The sequence below is a fragment of the Mastomys coucha genome, unplaced genomic scaffold, assembly GCF_008632895.1.
Source record: "Mastomys coucha isolate ucsf_1 unplaced genomic scaffold, UCSF_Mcou_1 pScaffold12, whole genome shotgun sequence".
NCBI lineage: Eukaryota > Metazoa > Chordata > Mammalia > Rodentia > Muridae > Mastomys > Mastomys coucha.
Window position 1 is genome coordinate 7,774,565 of NW_022196894.1, and position 17,076 is coordinate 7,791,640.

Below are 17,076 nucleotides of genomic sequence, written 5' to 3' on the forward strand. Positions count from 1 at the left end.
TGGTTCACCCAAATCATGCTTAGCAAATTCCAGCTTACAGTTGAGAAATAATTGAGATAACACCTACTGTGTGCTTGTTTCTATTTATTCTTGTTTATGTTAGTGTAAGCAGTTTGTGATGACTAGCTATGCTTATTTAGTCACTGGATTGAGAAATAGCATGAAGCAGCCAGGCTCTTCATCCTTTAACATGAGTAACAATGTGAGTAGCCTGTGCAACTGGCAGGGTTCCATACTAGATGCATGCAGCTCTTAAGAGAAATCAAAGGATGGTTGCCAGTCTCAACATGCTTTTCCTCTGAATTCCATTAATGTAAAAAGCTAATGGAGCTGTCTGTAGGGACACAGTTTCATTAAGCCTACTTACAAAGTTGACAGTAATGATGTTTTTTTAATTTCAAAACATCATACTGTCTTTAAGAAATCATACCAATTGGCAGAAAATAGCAAATAGACTAGTTACTAAAGCAGTGTTACAGCTGCATAAAGGTGTTTATGTATGCATTAATCATCAATAATAAGGGCCCAAACAAAATCTTTCCTTTAATACAAACTTGAGCAGTGTTTGTAAATGCTCCATTTAAAGTGAATTTGAAGTGAGAGTTTAGAAAAATCCAAGTAATAAAATGTATTCAATTACTTGGCATTTAAAAAGCTAATGTAACATTACATTAAGATAAAAAACAGAATTCAAAAGCAATTCAAATACTGAAAGGGTTTCAAATTGAATATTTTATTAACATGGTAGTTGTCTTTTTAACATGTGCACACACACACTCGCACACTCAGAATGATCTGCCTGGGAGAAAAAAGACTATGCCTAAGAGGAAAATGAAAAATAAAAAAAATTCCTGTTGGTTTTCATTATTGTAGGCAATTATGTCCACATCACTTACAAAGCTAGTGCCAAGTCTGTCCAAGGAAGCCAAGTTTGAAAGGGGGTGGGGATGGGGGGCAAAATCTTGGGAAAATTCAACAGTGGCATAGCAGAGCTCTCAATATGAGAAAGCTGACATAATGTGGACTTTTGCTGTGAATTTTCTTTGCAAAGTATGGGGAGAGGTTTGTCAATGGGCAGAAAGTAAGAGAAGGCGGTGTGAGTAGGCTTCTGCAGTCAGTTTTCCTCACAGTATTGTGCAGGGTCATCAAGGAAATGCTTAGTCTTTCTCTGGAACCAGTTTCAGAACTTTTCCAATTGCAATGGTCTTACCTAGAAATGAAATTTTGAGGAAAAAAAAGTCTTTCAGTAGTTAACAGCAAGTTAATGTAATGTAACTATTAATCCAAAGGAAATTTTGTCTTTGTGCAAATTCCTGATTTAATACCTCTGTTCACCCAAACCACAGTATTTGGTTAGGTCATTTTAAATGAGTCTTACTGGAAGTGGCCTACAACAGAATACCACTCAATGATAAAATTATAATTTACAGCATATTCAACAATGTGGCTAAACTTAAAAGATTCTGTTAAATAAAACAAAACAAAAAAGGGTCACATGTATCTGTATAGCAACTAAAAAGGAAAGCTATCCCTCAGTGACTATAAAGATAGAGCATGTGGCTGAGTGAAAACATTCTCCAGGAGCATGCTGAGGACCAAAGAGTGGTGACAAACCCTCAGGCTCCATTCATGATTCAGGACGCATGAGAAGCTAAACACTGTTATCTTCCTGCATGCTTCCTTTCTTTTCTTCTTCCTGTTAGATTCTGTTAGGCTCTATGGGCACAAGGCAAACTTATTTAGAACTAGGCACAGGGCAAATACCTGTAATTCTAGCATTTGGAATCTTGAGTTTAAGGCTAACTGGGCCTGACATAGAAAGGATGCCTCAAAAGCAAACAAACAAGCAAAAACCTGTTAAGCTATTAAGTATAAAAATGTCACTATGAACAAGTTTGGAAGATGAAATGTTTAAAGTGAAGATATGACCTAGTCAATCTTTTGGGAAAAAAAGTAACATCAAAAGTTTTATACTGTATTCTCTACCATGGTTTAATATTGGAAAGTTCCATGTTAAATGGTTATTTGTATTTTCTGTTTAACTACAGAGGTCTATGTAGTTTTCTAGTTGCCAGACATGGGGATTCAAACTTGTAATCCCAGCACTCAGGAAGCCAAGGCAGAAAGACTACTATGAGTAGGAGGCCAACACAGGCTCCACTATGAGCCTCTGCCTCAAAACAACACACAGCGCTTGGGGATACAGTGTGGCCTGTGGAGTGTGGCAGGGCATGTAAGCAAAGCAGAGGCAGGAGGATCAGAAGTTCAGGGTCATCAGATCATCAAAGACCATACATTAAGTTTGAGGACAGCTTGGACTACTTGAGACCTCATTAAAAAAAAAACAAAAACAAAAACAAAAAAAAAACCCCAAAGCTTTAGAAACATTAGACCACAAGAAAATATCCCAGATCATTCCATTTTCATATCAAGGAATTTTTGGACCATTAGAAAAAAAATACAGCTATTCTGTATCAATCAAAGGTAGTGTAGAAATGGATGCCCTCCAGAATGTGAATTTCATATAAAAAAAAAAAAAAAAATCAAGCCATATAACCCTTGTATCCTCATATTTACTATAAGTCTTCAGTATAGAAGTATCTTAGTAAATTTAATTTTTTCCAACATAGAACATTAGAGGTAGTATATGATAATTCTGTTTTTTATTTAAAAACAGAACATGTATCTGGGGTTTCTTTGAATCTACTGCAATAAGAACAGTACTTACATAATGTTGATTACTAAAGCGTGACATTAGAGACACTGAAAAACTCTTACCCTCATCTCTTAAGGTAAAACGTCCCATCTGAGGGAAGTCCTTAAAAGTTTCCAGGCAGATGGTTCCTGCTGTCCTTAAACGAGCAATGCATACTTGATCTTGTTTTACAAAACGGGGTCGAGTCTTACTTTTCTCTCCTGATTTTTTGTCTACCAGGCAGATTAAGGCCTAGCCAAGAAAAGAGGATTAAGAAAAAAAATTAAAATGTTAAATTTAAGTAACTCTGAAAATATAAATAAATATAACCTGGGCATGGTACTGAATACCTGTAATCTTTGTTCTTTGTTTTTGAGACAGGGTTTCTCTGTGTATCCCTGGCTGTCCTAGAACTCACTCTGTAGACCAGGCTGGCCTCAAACTCAGAAATCCACCTGCCTCTGCCTCCCCAGTGCTGGGATTAAAGGCATGCACCGCCACTTCCCAGCTGAATAACTGTAATCCTAACCCTTGAGAAGCCAAAGCAGGAGGATGATGAGTTCCAAGCCAGCCTAAGCTACACAGTGGGATCCTGTCTCAAAATAACAAAAACAAAAGACAGAAAGCATACTAGCTTTTCAGGTAAAAGCATTTGCCACATAAGTCTCTTGACCTGAGTTTGGTCCTTAAAGTGGAAGAAGACAAATGACTCCAGAGGGTTGTCCTCTGACCTTTACATGAACACACCCTCCTCCCAGAGTGGAAAAAATAACTATCAATACTGCTGGTCAGAAGTTATCAGGATACAACATTTTAAAACCCCAAATAAATAAACAAACGTGTCATCCCAAAAGCCAAACTCACTGTTATTTCGACTTCCTCGATACATGTATGAATATGCAGCACCGCATTATACCCTGGGCAGATGATGGACTTGTGCTCTATAATCACTATCTGTCAAATTAAAAACAAAACAAAATCCTCATAACTTTATCTTTAATGTTCTAAAGGCATAATATTCCAAGAAGCAACAGAAATCCCTTTCTTTTACTGGACTTATACCTTGTTATTCTGTGGACAACGCAGGTCTACCATAACCATTGCCCTGTATGGAAACGGGCAAGTGCCTGGTTGATGTCAGTTCAACAGGCAGACTCTTTTAAGAAGCCTTCACTGTGTATCACCCATAGAATAAAGGAACACATTACCTAGATGTAATCCTCCCAAAACTTATCCATTTCTCAATACTCAAGGCACAGTCAGTAAACAAGAGAATGTATTTGGCATTAAAACACAAACAAAAACTAACTCATACTTTTTGGGGGAAGGATTAAGATTTGCCTGCACGTTCTGTCTGTGCACCATTGCACACCTGGAGCATGACAAGGTCAGAAAGGGCGCTGGATCCCATGGAATTGGAGTTATAGGCAGTTGTAACCTACACGCATTTGGAACCTCTATGAGAACAGCAAGAACTCTTAACCACTGAGCCAGCTCTCTAGCTCCAGTTTAACAGTACTCAAAAAGGTCTGTTAATGGTACCAGTCATTTGTTCTTACTCTCCCAAGATATAAAAGTGACTTAAATATAAGTGAGGCCCAAGTCTAAAAACACACTGGCTCTGGATGAGCAGACAACTATGCTATAGTCAAATCAAGGAAATTTTAAGCTAAACATTTATTGATGATATATCATGGTCTGCCTTTACAAAATGAACATTAGTTAAATTTTACCAACAAACCAAAAATAAGAATGAAATTTACAAAAATTACTACCTGGTAAATTCTTACAGCATCTTGGAAACTATGAGATACTATAGTTGTAATGTACAAATGAGTTCCTCTGATCCTGGTCATGTGGCACGTCACAAATATTCAGGACAAAGGCACTGAAATTAAGTTTTAACAACCACGAAGATGAATGTAGTAACTTCTTTACCTGGGCATCAAATGTGCGTCCAGAATGACAAAGGTTATTAAGATCACAAAGGATGAAGCCTGGAAGAATCTCTTCCTCTTCGATTCCTTTCAGTCTGATTTTGAGGTTCTCACCTGGAGCTACAGAGTCTGTTTCTACATCATCAGAAAGTATTCCAAGAACTTCCACGTTGTGCTTAAAAAGAAACCAAAGTTGGACATTTTATAAGATATAAAATGACCTTGATGTTTATTTGTTAAGAAGCTATAATTCCACAAGTCAAAATAAAAATATTTTGGGCTGGTGAGATGGCTCAGTGGGTAAGAGCACTCACTGACTGCTCTACTGAAGGTCCTGAGTCAAATCCCAGCAACCACATGGTGGCTCACAACCACCCGTAATGAGATCTGACATCCTCTTCCGCTGTGTCTGAAGGCAGCTACAGTGTACTTATTTATAATAATAAATCTTTGGAGTGAGCAGAGGGAGCAGAGGTCCTAAAAGTCAATTCCCAACAACCAGATGAAGGCTCACAACTATCTGTACAGCTACAGTGTGTACTCATATACATGAAATAAATAAGTAAATCTTTAAAAAACAAAACTTCTGAGGAAAAGAAAGGGGATCAATCTCAGTGACTTGTGCTTGTCAGACAAGCACTCTGCCACTTGCTACACAGTTGCAAATGTGACAACTTGTTATTTTTAAGCATCACATTCTAACAACTTCTAAGTAAAATACAGAACAAACTTCATTTTCAAAATTAAAACATTGTGATGTTTAGCACTGTCAACTGACAAGATCTGGAATTACTAGGAGGTAAATGTCCAGGTAGGCCAGTTTAGCCCCTGGGCATGCTTGAACAGAACTACCTTAAGTTAAGTGATGTGGGAAGAACCATCTTTACTGTGGCTGGGGTCACTCTCTGAGCTAGGGACGTACTACAACATGGAGAAAGTGAGCTGAGCGCTAGTACTTATCCTTCTCTCATCACAAACGCATTGTGATCAGTGGCTTCAAACTTCTGTGGCCTTGACTTTCCTGCCACTAAGAAGAGCTCAAATAAAGCCTTGATCCTTTGAGTTGCTTGCTCAGCTCTCCAAAACTATTTATTTTAAGCATGTGTGTTTTACCTAAATGTATACATGTGCCCCACATGTGTGCCTGGAGCTAAAAGGTCAGAAGTAAGAACATCAGATGCCCTGGAACTGAACCCAAGTGGTCAGCAAGAGCAACAAATGTTCCTAAAGCACTAAGCCACCTTTCCAGACTCATTGCTATAGTTTTAGAAAATTCTTCTTATTTGTGTATAGGTGTATGTTCATCTGTGTGTAGAATGCCGTGTATTACATGAATTAAGTTCTCTTTAAGGGCTGAGTCACCTCTCTAGCCCCTTCCTTGACTTGCTTTTCTTAGGGTATTTTATCAGCCACAGGAAACTAAGACAAACATCAAATTTAATAACTGGATTTTCTTTTTAATTTTTTTTAAAAGATTTATTTATTTATTATATGTAAGTACACTGTAGCTGTTTTCAGACGCACCAGACGAGGGCGTCAGATCTCATTATGGGTGGTTGTGAGCCACCACGTGGTTGCTGGGATTTGAACTCATGACCTTTCGAAGAGCAGTCGGTGTTCTTCCCCACTGAGCCATCTCACCAGCCCAATAACTGGATTTTTAACTCTCTTAAATGTAAATTTCAAAATTCAAGAATTATTTCCCCGCAGCAGGTCAATCCTCAATTAAGCATGTATTTCTGAAAGTTTGTATGCTGGAAAGATGACATAGTGTTAAGAGCATTTGCTGCTCTTCCAGAGGACCCATTATCAATTCCCAGCACCCAACTGGTAGCTCACAACTACTTATAATTCCACTTCCAGGAAAGGCAACATTCCATGGCTGCTGTGGGCACTAGGTGTACATAATGCACAGCTGTGAGCGAAGCATTCATATATACAAAGAAGAACTGGACAGTCACGTGCTGCTATGGTCAGCACAGTATTGCTACTGATATCACTTTCTCTTTTGTTTCACCAATAAATAGGCCATGGCCCTGCATGGGAAGGATGGAGGAGTAATACAGACAATGGGACCACAGCATTACATGTATTAACAAGGTATCTAACTAGAAAGCACTAAAAACATCAATTTGTTTCTTGGTATAATTTTATAATACCTCACAATAAAAATCATCAGATCTAGCTTTAAGCCCACTCACAGGATTTGTTTGTTTTAATGTGTGCTTGGTTTGGGTGTGGGTAGGTGTGGGTGTGCATGGTGCATGTGGGGAAGTCAGAGGGCAGCTCTGCAGAGCACTGTTCTCCTCTCTCCTTTATGTGGGTTCTAGGGTTAAGCTTTTTTTTTTTTTGAGACAGGGTTTCTCTGTGTAGCCCTGGCTGTCCTGGAACTCACTCTGTAGACCAGGCTGGCCTCGAACTCAGAAATCCGCCTCTGCCTCCCAAGGGTCAACTCTTTTATATACTGAGCCACCCTGCCAGCCCTTAAATATTTTCTTTTCTTTTTTCTTTTTTTCTTTTCGTTTGGAGACAGGGTTTCTCTGTATAGCTATAGCATTCACTCTGTAGACCAGGCTGGTCTCAAACTCAGAAACCTGCCTGCCTCTGCCTCCAGAGTGCTGGGATTAAAGGCATGTGCCACCACCCGTGACTTAATATTTTATGTTCAATTTTTAAGTTACCCAAGGTACCTCAAAGCCCTATATAACATATTATGACCTTAACTCCAGAATCTCCTTCCTATACCTTCCCAAGTGCACTACCACAACCGGCTTTGAAATGTTTAATTGTAAACTACATTAAAAAAAAAAATGTAGTTTTTTTAAAAAAATTATTTATATTGATGTGCATACCAACTGAGTACAGGTACCCATAAAGTCCAAAAAAACATTATGGAACGAGAGAAAAGGAGATTTGTAAGCTGCCTAAAGTTCTGGAAGTAAATTCCGGTACTCTGCATCAGCAGCAAGCATCCAATCTGCACATCAACTCTCGAGGTGTGTGGTAGTAACTCACCTACAATGCACTACCTGTCGACGTGTGTGGTAGTAACTCACCTACAATGCACTACCTGTAAGCATAAAGCTGGTGGGAGGAAGTTCATAATAAACAGGTGAAGTCAACACTGCTAAGCAATTCAGAACTGGTCTCTACTCATGTTGCAAATGTGAAATTACACATACTCAATAAACAACACGCATTATCTCTAAGCACTTCACCATTATTTCTAGGGACCTCACATAAATCATATAGTACTTGTAGGGCTGGGACTATAACTCAGTAGCAGAAGGGCTCGGCACATAAAAGCACCACAAATATAAACACAAAGAATATCGGACTTTTTATGATTGGCTTTCACTTTATATAATGTCTTCTTAAGTTCTCCCATGTTGGAGCATGATCTAGTTTTCTTTTCTTGACAATAGTTGAGATTACATTTTGTCTCTCACAGGTGGCTGTAAGCACCTGACACGGGTGTTGGAACTGGAACTCAGGGCTCTGGAGATGCTGAGCTGCCTTAACAACTTTACTAAGTGCAAGACACAACAAAGAAAGGTTTCAGCTAATGAGAGGGGTTAAATGGACTGCCATGCATTCCAGTGATAGCTGAATACTTTTCTACTGTATAGGCATGCCACATTTTGGCCATTTCGGAGCAGTGCTACTATGAGCATAGCTATTCAAAGAACTCAAGACACACTATAGGTTCAGAGAGACTTCTCCAGTAACAAGTTACAAAATGATCTTTGAGGGCTGGGGATTTAGGTCAATGCTAAAGTGCCTAATTAGCAAGAGCTAAGGTAGGTCCTTAGTTTGGGGCTGGGAGTTTTTTTTTTTTTACCAGTAACAATAACACTCCAAAATACTAATAATACTAATACTAACATTAATACTAGTAGTTATTATTACTATTACTATTATTACTAAATAGTAATAATAGTTATTATCACTACTTATAGTAGTAGTAGTAGTAGTAGTAGTAGTAGTACTAGTAGCAGTAGTATTTCCCTGAAAGTACAGTCAAGGATATACTATTTTGTGGCATCTGAATGACACAGACCACAGACACGTAGGCACACCAGGATAGAGCCTAAGTTTCCTTTCTCACTTAATTTGTGTTATTAACTAAAGCAGTCACTTAACTACTGCAAACCCCTTAGCATACATATGTGAGTACACTGTCCCTGTCTTCAGACACACCAGAACAGGGCATCAGATCCTATTACAGATGGTTGTGAGCCACCATGTGGTTGCTGGGAATTGAACTCAGGACCTCTAGAAGAGCAGTCAGTGCTCTTAACCACTAAGCCATCTCTCTAGCCCCATGGTATACCTTCTAACAGGGTCAGTTAATCCTTTGTAACTGATTTAAAAAAACAAAAAACAAAATAAAACAGTTTTTTTTTGTTTTGTTTTTAATTTTTTTTAGATGGTTCTTGGCTGTCCTGGAACTCTACAGATCAAGCTGTCCTCACATTCAGAGATTCCCCTGCCTTTGCCTCTCTAACGCTGGATTTAAAGTGCGCCTCCATTGCCCAGCCTCTACTTGTTCTTTAATTTCACCTAAGATTAATAAAATAATTATTACTTATAAAACATATTTGTTTTGGTAGAAATTCCTAAGTTTTTTAAAAGTTTAGGCTCTGTGAACATTTTCAAGAGACTAAAGTAAGACAACACACAGTAAACGCTTACCTTATTTGGCATCATTACAAGCTGTTGGCCTTTACAGATAGATCCAGATTCCAGCTTTCCCAGGACCACAGTCCCCATATCCTATTCAAATTTTGGATAAAAAAAAAAAGTAAAAACTTTTAAGACTTTTATTGCTGATTATAGCAGGTAGATAACCCAAAATGAAATTCTATAGGAATTATCTATCAAGGAAAAATATTTAGCTTAGGAAGTGATAGAATGTTCACGATTATTCTTAACCACATAAGAGGTAACAGATACTCAAGAATAATTTGTATCTTAGGCCTGAGTACATTTACATTAAATAACAAAGAATGCTTGAGCTTTAAAAAGACAGCTTCTGCAGAAAACAGCACAGAGCTTTATGTCGGAAGATCTGAACTATTTGTACAAATTTAGAAAAACTACTTATTTGTAAACTTAAGAACAGAGTTAATCAAAGGATAAAAGACTTTAAAGTAAGTAAAACATGACATGAATTGTTACTGTCACCCTCTAAGGACTGAGCTGAGGACTTGGAGCTCAGTGCAGACAGCTTGCTCAAGCCTCTGTACTGCAAACGAAGCATCTAAGAAACAAAGTATCTAAGAAACGAAGCATCTAAGAAACAAAGTATCTAGGATCAAAGTATCTAAGAATCAACTGGAAATCCGACTGAAACCGAGGAAGCCAAACTTTTTTGTAGGCATTTGAGATGTGTGGAATCGTTTACGTGGAGACAGGGTCTCACTGTATGGCCCTGGCTAGCCTAGCATTTGCTAGCCTTGAGGTAACAGACTCTCCTGTCTCTGCCTCCCAAGTGCTGAAATTAAATGCAGCACCACCACACCTAATGCTCTGCACTCTGACAAAAAAAGCCCTCATATATTGGTCATATTACAACTAAATGCACTCTTCTTCTTGCAAAGTTACTTATCAATAGCTACCAGTTTTAATGTGAAAAATCTTTCAGAACAGCCTTTTCATTGTATTATTATTACAGCTAAAAAACGATTCACTGAAAATATCCAACCTAAGCTGAAAATCATGGCCTTCCATAAACAAACATTCAAAAGAATAATAAATGTTATTATTAATAATTTTTTCTATAACATAATAAAAGACAATGATTTCTTCTCTGAAATATAGTAACTTCGATATTTGAGGTACCTTGTACTTATCGACAATTGGCAGCCTGATTGGTCCATCAACTGATCTATTGAAGTTTGGCAAATTATCCAGATATGGAATAAATGGTAAGCCACTGAGAACAGAACAGTATCAATTAAAGAAAGTAAACACAATAATTTTTAAAAATCTAATTTATACAAAAAATGACATTTTTCCCATGTATGCTTTTTCATTTAATATATTTCCATTTCATGAAACTTACACCTTAGAAAACTAAAGTAAAACAAAATACCTTACTTTAAAAAGCTCCCTAGGGGGCTAGTGAGATGGCTCAGCGGGTAAGAGCACTGACTACTCTTCTGAAGGTCATGAGTTCAAATCCCAGCAACCACATGGTGGCTCACAACCACCCATCATGAGATCTGATGCCCTCTTCTGGTGTGTCTGAAGACAGCTACAGTGTACTATGTATAATAATAAATAAAATCTTTAAAAAAATAGGGCTACATAGTGAGATTATTGTCTCAAAACAGAACACAACAAAACAAAAACTACAAAACATACACAGACTTTCTCTGGATGTTTACTAATTAACTTACTGTGTTTGTGTGTCTGTGTGTGTCCATATGGGGTCAGAGGACAGTTTGCAAGAGTCAGTTCTCTCCTTGAATGGTCTGGGTCCTGGGGCAAGAACTAAAGCCATTAAGCTTGGCAGCAAGCACCTTGACCGGCTGAGCTGTCCTGGTCCAGTTTCTCCAGAACTTTATATTAAGTTAGAAATGCTTTGCAACAGTCTTCATTGTAATACTAACTACATAAGGACAAGGAACATAAGGGTTTTTGTTTTGGCTTTTTGTTTTATTTTGAGACAGGGTTTCTCTGTATAGCCCTGGCTGTCTTGGAACTCACTCTGTTAGACCAGGCTGGCCTCAAACTCAGAAATCCACCTGCCTCTGCCTCCCAAGTGCTGGGACTAAAGTCATACGCCACCACTGCCTGGCAGGAACAGAAGGCTTTGCTATATCTTCTAGACTTGCCTTAAGCTCAATCCTCCTGCTTCAAGCATGCACCAAATGCCTATAATCTATTTCTATTTTCAAGTACCAAATTTCATGCATTGTAAAATGTAAAATCAGGGTTTCATAACACAACTTCTCCTCTGTGAGGCAACAATTTGTCTAGCAAGGGTATCTGCTTTAGAGTAATTACAAACTAATTCTAAAATATGTGTGGAAGTTCAAGAGACTCACAATAGCCCCCCTCCCCAAAAGAAAGAGAGAAAGAGAGAAAGAAAGGAAGGAGAGAGAGGTAAGAAAAGGGGCTGAGGGGCTGGAGAGATGGCTCAGAGGTTAAGAGCACTGACTGCTCTTCCAGAGGTTCTGAGTTCAATTCCCAGCAACCACTTGGTGGCTCACAACCATTTGAAATGGGATCTGAGGCCCTCTTCTGGCATGTCTGAAGACAGCTATAGTGTACTCATATAAATAAAATAAATCTTAAAAAAAAGGGGGGGGGAAGGAAAAAAAGCAAAATTTTAACCAATTTCCAAGTTCTACAGTAAGCAAGACTATATAGAACTAAGATAAACAGTTGAACAGAAGAGAACTGAGAGAGAGAAAAAAATCCTCAACATTTATGTCCATTTGATTCCTAATAAGGGTGGTAATTACAGAAAAATTGTACCAGAATAATTGTATGCCCATATATCAAACAAAATGAACTTAGCTAGGTAAAGACCATAAACCTTACACAAAAAAATAAACTGAGAACTAAATATAAAAGAGAAAAGGAGGTTTTGTTAAATTTAGATGTATGTATTTGGTGGTTTGTCTATATACATGTATGTGCATCATGTGTGTGCCTACTATCTAAGGAGGTAAAAGAGCATCAGATCCCCTAGAACTGCAGTTACAGATGGTTGTTAGCTGCCATGTGGGTGCTAGGAACCAATTTCCAGGTCATATGTAAGAGCAACAAGTGCTCTTAACTGTTGAGCCTTCTCTCCAGCCCTGAAAACCTAAAATCTTAACAATTACTTTAGAAACTACATTGGTCTTATCTTCTTCTGTAGGGCTATATCTTTGTGACCTTGGATAGATTGATCATTCGTTCGTTCATTCATTCATTCATTCATTCATTCATTCATTCAGTGTGTGTGTGTGTGTGTGTGTGTGTGTGTGTGTGTGTGTTTACGCTCGCACGTGCACCCCTGTGGAGCTCAGAGCACAACTTGCACAAATTTGTTTTCTTCTTCTACGAGGAAGTCACCAGGCTTGGCAGCTGACACCATAATATGACAATAGACTAGATATATTTTAAAAACAAAACAAAACATGGATTTGCTGACACACATTTGTAATTCCAAGACTGCTAAGAGAAGATAGGAGGCAGAAATTGGAGAATCACGTGGATAATCATAGGCCAGCGGGAATAGAGTGAAGCAGCGGAAGTGAGAGGCTACACAGGAAGGGGAGAGAGAGCCAACCTGTGCTGAGGTCTCTGACCTCTGCTAGGCCCTGTAGCACATGTGGATCTGCATTCACAGGCTCAATGAAAAATAGGAGGGTTAAGAGAGAATAGCTCAAGTGACACGAAACACATTCAGTATGGGCAAGGCTCTAGATTCTACGCAACATAAACAAGCACGAAGAAAGGGAAGCTATGAAGGAATTTAATATAGAATGGAAAAATACTTGCTAAGTACCCATCATTTATCTAGTAAGGGACTTAAACATAAGAAATCTTTTTGGGTTTCTGTGTGCTCAAGTAAGTCGATCTGGGAAATTGAACCCCAGAGGCCTCATGTTTATAAGGCAAGTAACCTACTAATGATATAGGCCAAAGCCCCATAAGGAACTATTACTCAAAAAAGACTACACAGGGCTGGGGAGGCGGCTCGGTGAGTTAAGTGCCTGCTATGCAAGCACAAGGATATAGTTTGGACCCCAACACCCATGTAAAAGCCAGGTGGTAGCATTCATCTGTAATTCCAGTACTAGGACGAGAGACTGATACAGGCTAAACTATCTAGTCATTCGAGCCCAATCAGTTAGTTTTAGGCTCAGTGAAAAACTGTTTCAAAACTCCTGGTGTCAACCTCTAGGCTGTACAAACACAAATATGGGCAAGCACCTTCACATTGCACACATAAGCATATACCAATATATATCAATCAATCAATCGATCCCAAAGTTTTTTTAGAAGGCAAAGGTCATAACTCTTTTAAAACCAAGGCTACAGCCAAAATCTCTTTTCAATTACTATTAAGATATGTCCATCCTCCCTTTAAAAATAAAAGTCAGAAAGGTTACTCACATGTACCAAGGACAGAAATCTGATTGCTCTTTAAGATTTGCTCCCGTCAGTCCTGAGCAGGGCATAAAATGAATGTCCTTTTTGGGATTGAAGCCAACTTTTTTCAAAAATGGTACTAGTTTCTCTTTACATTCCTCGTATCTATGAATATTTAGAAATAAATCAATTATGCCAACTAGACAAACTCTACTTTTATCAGTAAACAAATGAAAGCTTTAAAAAACTGGAAGAAACAATGCAAACAATAACAAAACAATAACTTCACTGACCTGTCTATAAAAACCAGCAAAGCATCTCAGCTTACCTCTCATTGCTCCAGTTTACTGTTGGATCATCCATTTTATTAATAAGCACAATTAAGTGTTTGACACCTGCTGTCTTTGCCAACATTGCATGTTCTCTTGTCTGTCCTCCTTTTTCAAATCCAGTTTCAAATTCTCCTTTCCTGGCTGAGATTACCTATTGCAAGAAACCAAGTAATTTATTCTTCGACATTCAGGCCATGTCCACCCCCTACCAAATCTAGCAGCAAAACATCTGCACTTCTATAAGAAAGCTTCCCAAGGATCCAGAGCACACGTGTTACGGTGGACACATTTAGTCATATGGTGTCTCAATGGCTCAAAGATTTGAGGATTTAATGTTTGGTGGCTGAGGTGGTGGTGATGGTAAGCACCTTTAATCCTAGTACTCAGGAGGCAGAGATAGGCAGATCTGAGTTCGAGGCCAGCCTGGTCAACTGATGATTTCCAGGACAGCCAGGGCTACACAGAGAAACCCTGTCTCAAAATAAACAAGACAAAGAAAAAGGAGGGTTATGGATGAGTAGGTATGGCTCATTGTTAGTTATTTCCATGTGCTGTGCCAAAATATCAAAACAAATAAATATGGGTGCTTTTTCTAACCCTTTAAATGCCCTAAGTCTAGGATACATGTACATTTACTTCAAATGTTTCAGGCTAAGAATGTGATAAAATATGTATTTAGCAATTTCAGGGACCCAAGTCCAATCTCTAGTATGTGTGAGTATAGGCTCCTGCTAAGGCCAGAAGTATCAGATACCCTTGAATCCTGAGTTACAGGCAATTGTGAACCACTCAACAGAAAACTCTAATCAGAGTGTATGCTGTTGCATACTTGTAATCCTAGCATTGGGAGTCTGAAGCAAGAGGATAATGAGTCTGAGGAGAGCATGTACCACCAAGAAGGAGGGAAAGGGAAAGGGGAAGGAGAAATGGAAGATTGGGGTTAGCATTCAAGAAAACACTAAATTTGAACACATGGATAACAACAAGAAAATGTTTATTGTATTTTGTCATAATGCACTATGTCTTTTAGAGAGTGATTAGAATATTAAAGTTAGAGTTGTAGAGCACACCTTCAATTAGAGAGGCAAGCAGATCTCTAACCAGGCCAGCCAGAGGTACATGGTGATACAAATCAGTGATAAAAACTTACATAGCAATATGTGAAGATCATTGGTTTAAGCCTTTTCAATGGAAAAGATACAGCCTGGGCTATTAATAGATATGTACAGAATACAAATGGCTTTCTTACCAGTACAGCCAAGTCGGCTTGAGAGGCACCACCAATCATATTTGGGACAAAACTCTTATGGCCAGGAGCATCTAGAATTGTAAAATGCTTCTTCTCTGTTTCAAAATAGGCACGGCCCACCTCTACTGTTTTACCCTTGTCTCGTTCTTCCTGATTTGTGTCTAAGGCCCAAGACAAGTACCTGGAAGGATTTTTAAAGGATATATGATTATCTTTAAAAATATTCTTTACTATTAAACATGTGATTAAACATGACAACCAGTTTCATAATCCACTATTCATCTGTGTCATAACACTAGTAAAATAAAAAAAGAGAATTCAGTATCAGTCGAACAGAGCATTTGCATAGTCAACTAGACTATAAGCAAACATTCATAAAGGTAAAAGTGCTGGGCATGATTAATTCCAGTATCAGGGACTAAGGCAAGAGGATATAGAATGTTCGAGACCATCCTGGGCTATATCTATAAGAAAGGTGACAGAAAACAAAAGGAAAAACAAAGATGAGTCACATGCTAATATCGTGCTTTGAATGAGCCGTGCCCCTCAGTGTTGGCATGGACGATTTGGCCATCACATAGTAGTGATGTTTAGGGAGGCTTAGAGGGTATGGCCGTGTCAGAAGTGAAATGTCACTGAAGACTGGTTTGGAGAATTGAAAGCTTCACACTGCTTTTGGTTTGGTCGCAGCTTGCTGTTCCAACCACAGTGGCTACTTGCTGTCAAGCCTCCCAGCCACATGGATTCATATCCCTCTAGAACTATAGCCCAAATAATTTTTTCTTCAATAAGTTGCTTCTGGTCACGGTGTTTAATCACAGCAAGAAAAAAATAATTAATACAACTAATTCCAAAATCCAACATCACAGAGTGAGATAATCGTCCTTTCTTCACTTTTCTAACTATATGACAGAATACATCTGCTGCAAAAACAAGGTACTAAAGCCAGGCAGAGTGCTTTTTAAAGCACTCTGCCTGGCTATATCCCAATACCATAATCATTTATAGACTATGAAGGAATAAATTTGAGGCCAATCTAGACTACAGAATGAGAACTCATCTCAAAAAAGCATATTTTTTCCCACAAGACCACCATTCACATCATGTTGGAATAGTGGTTACTAATTAAAATTACTGATATTATTTCACTGTGTAAGAACTATGTAATTCTATAAGTTATTTCAAAACACTCATGGTAATAGCTTATAGTCTTTTTAGTGTAATACTAATTAAGACTTATCCCACTTGCCAGTCGTGGTGGCATACCCCTTCAATCCCAGCACTTGGGAAAACAGCTAGACCTCTGAATTTAAAGCTGGCCTGTTCTGTATAGGGAGTTCCAGGCCAACTAGAGGGAACCAGACTTTTGTTTCAATAGCAACAATAATCAAACAATGAAACAGAGCAACGTGGTCCTTCCTGAAGAGGAATATAGGAATCTCTCTCCTCAAGTGCTAGACACTGAACCTAAGTTTCTCTCTCAACCAGGCATTACTCTACTAGGTACCTAAATTCTCAGGGTCATAACATTTAAAATCAGAATAAGTAAGGTTTCAAAGCTTACACACACTTTCTTCTTTGCTACTGAAAGGTAATAACTATCAACAATTCCCCTTCCCCTCCAGTACTTATTTACATTATACATTAGCATCCCAAAACCTATTTCATTGCCTTTCACTGCCTAGCAATAGAATGTAATCTTCTAATGGTTACATAATTATTCAATTAAGTAGATGACTTATACAATTCTTTTTTTTTTTTTTTTTT

At 38.3% G+C, this 17,076-nt stretch overlaps 1 protein-coding gene across 4 annotated transcripts in view; it reads right to left on the reverse strand.

Annotated features, from left to right (window-relative positions):
* Positions 1 to 709: 709 nt before the first annotated feature.
* Gspt1 (G1 to S phase transition 1) overlaps positions 710 to 17,076 on the reverse strand; it is a 35,095-nt gene continuing 18,728 nt past the window's right edge. For all 4 annotated transcript variants that reach the window (XM_031362833.1, XM_031362841.1, XM_031362822.1 and 1 more), the window contains exons 7-15: positions 15,310 to 15,490; positions 14,057 to 14,211; positions 13,753 to 13,893; positions 10,477 to 10,570; positions 9,328 to 9,408; positions 4,634 to 4,807; positions 3,560 to 3,649; positions 2,779 to 2,947; positions 710 to 1,210 (exon numbers count right to left, since the gene is read on the reverse strand). In XM_031362833.1, the coding sequence (XP_031218693.1) occupies positions 1,158 to 1,210; positions 2,779 to 2,947; positions 3,560 to 3,649; positions 4,634 to 4,807; positions 9,328 to 9,408; positions 10,477 to 10,570; positions 13,753 to 13,893; positions 14,057 to 14,211; positions 15,310 to 15,490 (1,138 nt within the window). In that variant the 3' untranslated portion in view covers positions 710 to 1,157. The remainder of the gene's footprint in view (positions 1,211 to 2,778; positions 2,948 to 3,559; positions 3,650 to 4,633; positions 4,808 to 9,327; positions 9,409 to 10,476; positions 10,571 to 13,752; positions 13,894 to 14,056; positions 14,212 to 15,309; positions 15,491 to 17,076) is intronic.